The sequence below is a fragment of the Coturnix japonica genome, chromosome 4 (genome assembly GCF_054131305.1).
Source record: "Coturnix japonica strain WE chromosome 4, WE-NBRP24, whole genome shotgun sequence".
Classification (NCBI taxonomy): domain Eukaryota; kingdom Metazoa; phylum Chordata; class Aves; order Galliformes; family Phasianidae; genus Coturnix; species Coturnix japonica.
This window is the reverse complement of record NC_140666.1, coordinates 67,079,577-67,089,247: the sequence shown is the minus strand read 5'-3', so window position 1 is coordinate 67,089,247 and position 9,671 is coordinate 67,079,577. Positions and strand designations below refer to the sequence as shown.

At 38.1% G+C, this 9,671-nt stretch overlaps 1 protein-coding gene across 1 annotated transcript; it reads left to right on the top strand.

The window, feature by feature from the left end:
- The first annotated feature begins 1,018 nt into the window (after window positions 1-1,018).
- EXOC1L (exocyst complex component 1 like) lies at window positions 1,019-7,431 on the top strand. Its single transcript, XM_032444549.2, has 3 exons — window positions 1,019-1,294; window positions 4,788-4,915; window positions 6,769-7,431. Exons 1-3 carry the CDS (start codon window positions 1,174-1,176, stop codon window positions 7,030-7,032), a joined length of 513 nt encoding a protein of 170 aa, XP_032300440.1. The 5' UTR covers window positions 1,019-1,173; the 3' UTR covers window positions 7,033-7,431.
- Window positions 7,432-9,671: the final 2,240 nt, after the last annotated feature.

Below are 9,671 nucleotides of genomic sequence, written 5' to 3'. Positions count from 1 at the left end.
AAACCTGCACAAGAACAACCAGGTATCAGAGACGCAACATGAGCTACTTAGTACTTAGCATTTACACTGACCCGTCTGACTGTGATGCTGGTAACACAGGTGGTGAGGAACTAAAGTCTGGAGGTTTATGCTTTGTGATAACATACATCCCAAACCTAAAGCTTAGAGTAATTTTACTTTCCCAAAGCAGGGACGAAAATTCATCAGCAGATTCAAGATTCACAACTATCTTTCCAAATACATAAGACCAAATAGCCTACGCATTTCACTTACTGTCTACAAGACAGGGTTATTCTCCCCAGTTTTACACCTACACAATTCAAACTGCTTTCATATCTCTTCATGTCAGTAAAGCACCACGGATGTCCCTGGCTCTGAACTATTCTAATAATATTGGAAAAACCTCATTATTAATATAGAATCACAGAATGACCTGGGTTGGAAGGGACCGCAAGGATCATGAAGCTCCAACCCCCCTGCCTGGCAGGGCCACCAAACATCCGTGTTTACTAGATCAGGTTTCCCGTCCAACCTGGCCTTGAACACCTCCAAGGACGGGGCATCCACGACCTCCCTGGGCAGCCTGTTCCAGGACCTAACCACTCTACTAGTAAAGAACTTCTCCCTAACGTCCAACCTGATGCAACTATTATTATTTTGTTTTTTTTCACTCATTCAACTTTTACATGCATCCAGAAGTTAAAACACTAAAGCAGGCAATAGCAGATTCACAAATTAGAGGAATAAGAGTACACCAGATGCTGCCCACCCACGTTCAGGGTGGCAAAACTGCTACTGCTTCCAAAACTGCTGCAATTGATGTATCCAGCCTCTCGTGGAAACACACCCGTGTCCCCTGACTGCATCCTCCCTCTGAACACTCCTGTTGCACGGATGAGAGTCTTTCTGCCTGCTCTTCTGCCGTTTGCAAAGAGCAGCACGCGGTAATTTTCCCCCTAGCTGCAAACAGCTGCACCGCCGCTCGCCCAGGGGCCGTCCCGCGGCAGGAGGAGGGGGCCGGGCGGAGGCGGGGCGGGGAGATGTGCCGCCCGGCCGCTCCCGTGCCGCAGCTTCGCGGCTCTCCCAGAGCTGCGGGCCGGCAGCGGGGGCCCTCGGGGCTGCGCCCAGCGATGTCCCCCCGGTGGCAGCCTGGGCGACCCGCGGGCGGGTGCCATGTCCTCGCTGGTGAAGGAGGACCTGACCAAGAGGCTCTTCGGGCCGAGGCGGCTGCGGCTGCACGAGTTCATCGAGGTGGAGGACTCGGGAGCGGAGCGCTGCTACCTGTGCGCCGCAGGTACCGGGCTGCCCGCGGTGGGTGCGGGGTGCGGGGTGCGGGGTGCCGGCCGGCTCCGCGCTGCCCGGCGGCGGCTGTGCCTCCTGGAGCTGTCCGGGGTGCTGTTTCCTACGCCCTCCTGACAGCTCCAGCGCTCCAACACGCGGGGAGATTTGCGGGACGGGGCAGCGCTTGGAGGAGTTGTTAGAAAGAGCGATGCATCACTCTAGTAGGAATTTATTGAGGGTTTTTTTCGTAAAACAAAGCATAACGATACACCCGTTCTGCAGAAAGGGTTTGTCATTTTCATTGCTTTTGTGCTACCTCTTGTCATACTTTAAAGTCCTGCATACTGCCCAGTTACTTAGCTAACAATTAACTGGGCTTATAGCTTAAACAAATACATCATTGAATTAGTAATTAGCAAGAATTATGATTAAAACAAGTTTGTGTGAAAAAATTAATTATCTGGCTTTTTACTGAATTTGATTTCAAGTGCATGTGTTTCTTAATATAACGTTTTTAATTATTATTTTCATAACACTGGAAGCTGATGGAAAAGAGAAAAATACTCATGCATCTTGTGCTCAGGAAACATTTAGATGTTGTACCAAGGGACGTGATTTAGTGGGAAATATTGATGATAGGTGGGCAGTTGGACTGGATGATCTTGGAGGTTTTTCCAACCTTTTTTATTCCGTGATATAAAGAGTTGGTTTGAAGGCAATGGTTTTTGCAGCCTGTTTCCTCTTGATGATCAAAACACAAAGAGAAGACAGAAATCATCTCTGCACTTGAGAATTTTTTGGCCAGTATGGGATGATGACAACCTTATTCTGTGATCCTTATGTTTGTAAACATCTGGTGAATAGTTTTATTTTACAGATTAAAGGGCATACTGAGCAAGGTCTGTTCCTAGCAGCCACATGATCTTAGTAGAAGATATTTTGTACTTTAGAAATGTAAAAATAGTTTTAAGAAATGGATTCCTGAGCATTATAGAGCTTTGAAATGTACAAAAATACCAACCTGATTCATAGGTTATAAAACAATTTGATAGAAGTGTGATTAGATTTGGGTAGTAGAACTAAACAGATTGGTGTTAGGAAACTTCCGAAGAGGAAAAAACAAAAACAAAAACATTTGTTATCTATAAAATTGTAACTACAAATTTCTTCTTGAAGTAGAGAAAAACAAGACATTAAAGGAAGCCTCTAATCAGCTTGACTGATTGATTGTCATTGAAGACATTAAGGAAAAATTGTGTAGATTAAACTCTTTTAATATATTCGGGCATAGTCAAGTGGGTAGTAAGTAGAGTAGCACTCTTATTCTGAACAATGGGTTGCATTAATCTGCCAGAAGTTACTGTAATCTTCTATGATTCTGTATTCTCTCTAAAATCTTATCCCCACAATACATCCTCACTGTATTCCTTTGTATTTCAAATTAATGTAACAGAAAAAAAAAAAAAAAAAGAAAGAAACAAAATAAAACAAAAAACAACCAATCAAACTACATGTAATTAAATGTTTAGAAGTTTATAGCTTTCCAAATCTATATTAAAATAAACTCTTGCCATGGATAACTGAACAATCTTATTTTTTGCCATATGCCCAACCTTACTTCCCTTCCTTCTTTCACAAAAGCAAATTTAGGTATTTGTGTGAAGACAGCAGTATCCTTTCATTAAATGCTTTCTTTGTAAGCCCTGGAAGAATGCAAAGCTGAAATGCAGCCATATTCAGGAACTTTCACAAGTCTGCATTGTTCAGCCTGAGAGCAGTGGCAGGGCTAACACCAGATTATTCAGTGGTATAGAGAAAATACAGAAAGGTCTTCAATCCGTGGAATCATTAAGAGATGATTTGTTTTCTTGAAGGTATTGTCATAACTATTACTGCCACAAGAAAACCTGTGAGAGTTTAATGAATGAAACAGCAGATCTGAGCTTTTGTTATATAACAAAAATAAAGTTGTTTTAAATATGTCAACTGAATTCAGGACCCAGTGATATATCTAAAATGCAGGAGATGTAAAATTTTGTAGATGAAAAGTGTCCACTCAGGCTTCACCATGGAGCAGAACGTGCTCCTGGCTTTGTTATTCTTACTAGAGCAGCTTCTTAAACTGTCCTTATTTTGAACAGTTTCTGTTCATACGTGAGTGATAGAGAAATGGGAGTCTATGGGTCTCAGAGGTGCCTAGGACATCTATTTCTGAAAGGACTGTGGACTTTTGGGTTTAGATTTGTTTTCTTTTAACTGTGAGGGAGACAACATACTCCTTCACATGGCAGCAAACAAAATGGGAGGAAATGAAATCGAGTAAAGAACTTTCTATGAGTATCCTACTAGATGCATAAATGAAAATGTTGTTCACAGAAGGTAATACACCAGTGATCTTTTGATTAAAAACCACTGAGAAAATATGACTGTTAGAACCAAGGAAAAAAAAACCCAAACAACTAGTGATGTGTTTGAGGCTGTTTGAGAAGCCATGGACTGAGAGGATTACAGTTAATTTAAACATTTTCCTCTTTCTTAATTTACAGTGGAAAGAAGCTACATAATCCTTTGTTTGTTGTAACTATCTTACAAACAAGTCAGAAGCAAAGCACATTTTAACATAAATAAGATAAAGATAGTGGAGTTTTAGAATGGAATTTCAAAATTCCAGGCAGAATTTAGATAAGAAAGAATCTTGGTCCTTCATCTGCAGCATCACATTATAATGTCAAAGGTGATGGTTAGCTCTTAGCTATGTTAGTCTACAAGGTGGCTTGGAAAAGTGCTCTGCCCAGCAGCTGCTATGCTGGATGTGCAGAAGATGTTTCAGGCTCCAGTGCTTTCCACACTAATTGTTTCATGTTAAAGAAGTCTGATCTTCTGCACAGCACTCAATGTAATCAATTAATGATGGTAGCTATTACAAGGAATGTTTTCGTGCTCTTTTTATTCTCATTTCCTCATTTCCTCATTGCCAGAAAATAGTAATTTCTACACAGATAGCACTGAGCAATGTCAGGGTTTAAGAAGTATTTTCAATGTTACTTCTGTTAAGTGACATAATTACAGATTTGATAGGAAAGTAAGAGTTTTGTTTAAAAAGTAATGACTCTGTAAGAGAACTTCATCCTCAGAACAGAAAGTAGTCATACTCAGAAGAGCCTTGATAGTGATTTGGCAATTCTCTGAATTTAGTACCCCAAAGGATTCACTGTCAAAGTAAGCAGGATGCGTGGATTATCCACACAGTTCTAGTGGTGGAGATGGGCCTTCATTGCACTGTTGGTAAGTTCAAACCAAAGGCTTTTGCACTGATAAAATTGCCTTTTCACAGGACAGGGAAGTTCAATACCTAATCTGTTTAAGACAGATAAGTTTCATAGGCTGAGAACACTGGCCTATTTCTACTACATTTAAATTACTATTTTAAATGAAGTTTAAGTATTTTATTATTAGAACTTTTGGGAAGTATTTGCTTGCATATCATAACTATTTTTGTCTTGCAGTGACTAAAAGTGAAGAAGTAGAAATATGTATGGTAAAACACTTTCGAGATCGAGAAGAGAAATACGAAGTAGTTGAAAAGTGGTTTTTAAAAGATCTGGAGATGATTGATGGAAAAGAAGCAGATACTGTAAGTGTTATGTATTATTAAATACACAGAATATACTTCCATTGTGTTGCAACTTGGAATACAAGTACTGAAATGCAATTGAAGACATTACCTGATGAATATTTTTAAAACAAAACAAAAAACCTCTATGGATTTTTGAGTTTATTGCATGTGAGAGGGTCTATATTGCATTTATACTGCTTGGGGTGTGGGGAAAAGGAGAGATGTTCTTGTTTATTTTAATTTTCATCTCTCCTGTTGAGATCTGAGGGACAGTCTGGATGCTTCTTCATCTGTTCATTGTAACTGGGAATAAAAATTCACAACATGCAATGCCTGATGTAAATTTGAATTAAGACTGATGTATTTGAAAACATATAATCCTTCTGTTTGAATTAAGGAACCCGTTCTTTGTACAACAAAGAGAATTTGTATCCATATGTCAAACATCATCTTTCACATAATTTACATTTCATTCTCCTTACTTGCATCAGTTGGATGACTGAATAAAACGGCTCTGGCTTGCTATGACTAATATTACCGCTAAAAAAGTCATAATCTCTCAGATTCAATTACAGAAGGGTAAATGAGACTGCAATACAACACACAGTTTTATATAAAACACCAAAAGTAGAATTAAATTCTATTTTATGGAAGCTATAAGAGTGCTTTGAAGACCAGGTCTTAATATAGGTAAAGTGTTATAACAGGCATCCATCCATACAGAATGTAGTTCAGGAGAAAATTACTTTTTTACCTTTCACATTTCAAGTGAACATAAAATAGAATTCAGATTATCCTGTCCTGGTGACATAGACACTGAGAGCCCACAAAAGGAGTTTCAGAGTCTTGATTCAAGGAAAATGACAGACTCCAGTTGTACTCATTCCATTCTGACAACTGTTCCCTTTCCAAAAAAGTATTCCACAGCTCCTGCATGGGCAACCAGCCATGATCTCTGCAGCTGTCTGCAGTCCCTTGTGCATTGCTCTCTACTCTAAAACTAGGAACCTAGGAGACTGTGGAGGTGAGAGTATCCATGAATCACATGAACTCTTTGCAGTTTAAGCCAGAGGGGCTTAAACTAATCGTATTTTATGTCCTCTCCAAGTTATCTTGCAGCTGGAAATGTTTCTATCCCTTTACCAGATGAGGCAGACAGAAGATTACCTTATTGTTTGCCTACATAAACTCATTAACTTTCAACTTTTTTGAAGTTCTCGTTTTGTTTTTGCTTTTGTTTTTTAAACTAAAATACCCTTCAGAAACTACTCAGCCTTCCACAACATGGATGTTCAAAATCTTATTTTTGGTTACAGAAAAGCACAAATGAGCCTCAAACTCCTCATTACATGGTGATTAACACTGATATAAATATTCATCATACTGCTATTCATATCCATGTAATTTAATAGAACTTAGCTGTTGCTAGTATTAATTGTGCCAAGGAGCTTGAAAGCACACAGAATTACAGTCTGGGCAGGAAGAACAATCAATATTCTTCTTCTGACAGGCACATATAGTTATAGTCCAAGGCAAGTATGTTTTAGGCAACATGACAAATTGGTTCGCTTCAAAACAGCATTGTATAATCACTATAGAGTGCAGCATCTTCCTTGGACAAACTCAGAAGGTTTTACTCAGGCAAAACTCCTAATGGCAAAGAAAGTCAGCTAATTATAAACTGTTAATTTGTAAAATTTTACAAGATTCTTTGATAGGAATAGCAGAAATACACATTGTCCATGGCTAATACTTTGGGGAATCCATAAAAATGAGAAAAAGTAAGCGTAAAAGTAGGTAAACAGAACACAAGAAATTGCCATTCTGATGTCTGCAACGCATGTAATAATTATGTTCTCAATTTTTTTTAGGATAATCCATATTTTGATATGCACTTCCATAAAGTCTACAGTATGGAGGCGTACAGTTGCGCATCTAAATACACCTTTGCTCGAACGCTAAGCAATCTGAATGAAATGTATCTTAAAAAGGACTTGAAGATTGTGAACTTTGACAGCACCTACCTAAATGATGATTCGATCTGGTCATCCAACAATAGGGATTGCTTAGTACTTATGAGAATATGCTTCTATGCTTCCAACCTTTTATGTCTCTCCCTGTGTCCTTTGTCCTGAAGATGTATTTTATAACTTTAAGGGGACTGGTTGATTTTGCTAACCAGCATTTTATAAATTATCTGACGAAAATGACAATAAATGATATGCAGAACCTGCCTTTTAAGTTTACCTGTAAGTCCAAAGGGGAGCCTCCTTTTTTGATATCCAACTGACCATTAATTTGTATCTAATAGAAGGGCTTCACTCTGGCAAACAGAAATATACGAGGCTTTCAAGAAAAGAACAGCAATTCTTAAGTTCAGTGGTGGTTGTTAATGTAAGTTAAGTTCAGTATTTACAGTATGTTTATAGAGGCATAAAATATTTTTCATGAATAGCTAGAAAGATTTATAAATATTTTAAGATCATTAGCAGTTCATTTACATCCTAAAAGTAGAAAAACAAAGAAAATAATAATAATAATAATTCTGTACAAGAATGATGCATGTATCCATTTCTCAAATGTATTGAAATGCAGAACTCAAAGAGATCACACTTACATAAATACTTGAATCAAATACTCATCCCAATGAAGTAGAGTTCTGCATTTATTTACTGTGGGACCAGTTTTTCAGCTATGCACTTATAATGATTTCTCCTCCTGAATATCAAGTACTCCCTGTGACCTTTCCATTATTTATGATATTGTCATAGAAACATAAAATGGATGTTTTCAAGCATAATTATTTTATTTGACAGACCTTGGAGACCTTTTTCTTCTTTTATATCACTAATGTCTCTTTCTTGCAACTTGTTTATGTGCATGAATAGGCCTAGTTAGGGAAAAGAAACCATTTATGTCTCTTCTCTGCCTCACGACCAAGAATTAATAACATACTACTGGAGACTGTACATAAACAGTATTTTTTATGGCAGTTACTTACAATTACTTTGTAGATGGACTTCTCAAAAATCTTAGAGTTATGAGAGTAACTTTCACCAGTGTCTAGCTATGTTAGTATATTCAGTGCACTACGTAAATGTGTATTAATACTTACATTTGCACTGAATGTGGGGTGGAATCTACTGAGTGGTTGGGAAGATCTCACCCATAACAGAAAATTAACAGCTGGACTTGAGACAGCATAATGTTACAGTAGAAATACAGGATGAATTAAAGCTATATTGACCAAGAGCTGAAGAGGAACAATTTCAACAAGAGGCACAGTGATATTGTTTGGTGTCACCCAGATAAACTAGCTGGCTGCTCCCCTCAGAGCCTGCAGAGAAAGCAATGCCATCCCAAAAGGTGATTCAGGAAAGCTTCTGGTCAGAACCTCCTGCAGGAGAAAATTCGTTCTCTCCATTGGCAGCCTAGAGAGTACAGAGAGACTAGTGCTAGACTAAGCCAGCTAAGTACCAAAGCTGATAAATGTAAATAGCTCCCAGAAAGTCACAAGCTGGTTAATGTCCTCTCCAAGTAACTGCCATCATGGTGTTTTTGTGGATGGATGTCATGGCTTGGTCTTCACTGTTGCTTTTCACATGGATTTCCACCTTTGAAAATGTTTGTCAATGCACTTTGGATTCAAAATTTAAATAAAATCCAGTAAGTGACTGTATATATGAAAAACTGTATAAAATGTACAGCTTCCTACCTTTCTTTTTAAATGATAACCTACTGCTTGTATATAAAAAGGTCATATATTTGATTATCTCAAAGTTACTTATTTATTCCAGACTCATGTTGTAATTTACACACATTCTAGCACAAAACTTAATAATTATGTATACCGTGATGGTTCTGAAGGCAGTTTGTGGATTAACACTTATATTCAGCAATTTTGAGAACTTACATTTGTCACCTAAATATTGTTATAGAAGGGCTGCATTTATAATTACTGCTTATGAAATGCAGTTGTTCTTTTCAGAATGTCTTTGAGATAACTGAGTCCAGCATTTGATCCATCACTACAACAGGTATTTGCCCAACATCCAGACTGTACAAAGACATTTTACAGTAGCATGTATAAAACAGAATATAGTTATATATTATGCCACATTGTCTTCCTTGGACTGTATTATTGTAAAGTTAACAATATTTTCTGTAAAGTCAACAAATTCTTTGCTTACTAGGCACAAGGAATTATTTTATGGGTGAAAGAATTGTTCATATGGTAATAAAAAAGGTAAAATCTCTAATAATTGATACATAAGAGCATTCTTTTGAAATAAAGTTGCAGTTGGTAACTTCCCGAGCTACTGGTGCTATATTTGTCTATTTTCCTCATATGGTGCATAATGCAGAAAAATGTCAAGTGTGTTCACTGGGCTACATGGCATAGGACACTTACATCATACATCACACCAGAGAGTGTTCAGATATGCGACAAATGTGGTAATAAAGTGGTCATTTTGCAGCAAAGCAATCTTTAGTGGAAGAAAGGATAGACCACCAGTGGAAAAGATGGCATGGAAGATGTGCGGAGAGCATCCAAACTCAATTTTAACATTGTTTCACCAAGATTCAAGAGAACATGAGGGGGACCCTGGTAGATTTGCACATCATGAAAGAACTGGCTATGTTCTGCATGCTGACTGCAAGCATAAAGAATGCGGTACTTCTGTAGCACAGATTGGCTTGAGAAAGCCATTTATTACAATTTTTGTACAGTCCACAGCTCACAGAGCAAATGGACATTCTCCAAGAGGCCAGT

Excerpts from the sequence above, each read along its gene's own strand:
- EXOC1L (XM_032444549.2), top strand. The coding sequence starts at position 1,174 with ATGTCCTCGCTGGTGAAGGAGGACCTGACCAAGAGGCTCTTCGGGCCG. Across the intron at positions 1,295-4,787 it reads CTGCTACCTGTGCGCCGCAG|TGACTAAAAGTGAAGAAGTA; the intron begins GTACCGGGCTGC and ends TTTGTCTTGCAG. Across the intron at positions 4,916-6,768 it reads ATGGAAAAGAAGCAGATACT|GATAATCCATATTTTGATAT; the intron begins GTAAGTGTTATG and ends AATTTTTTTTAG.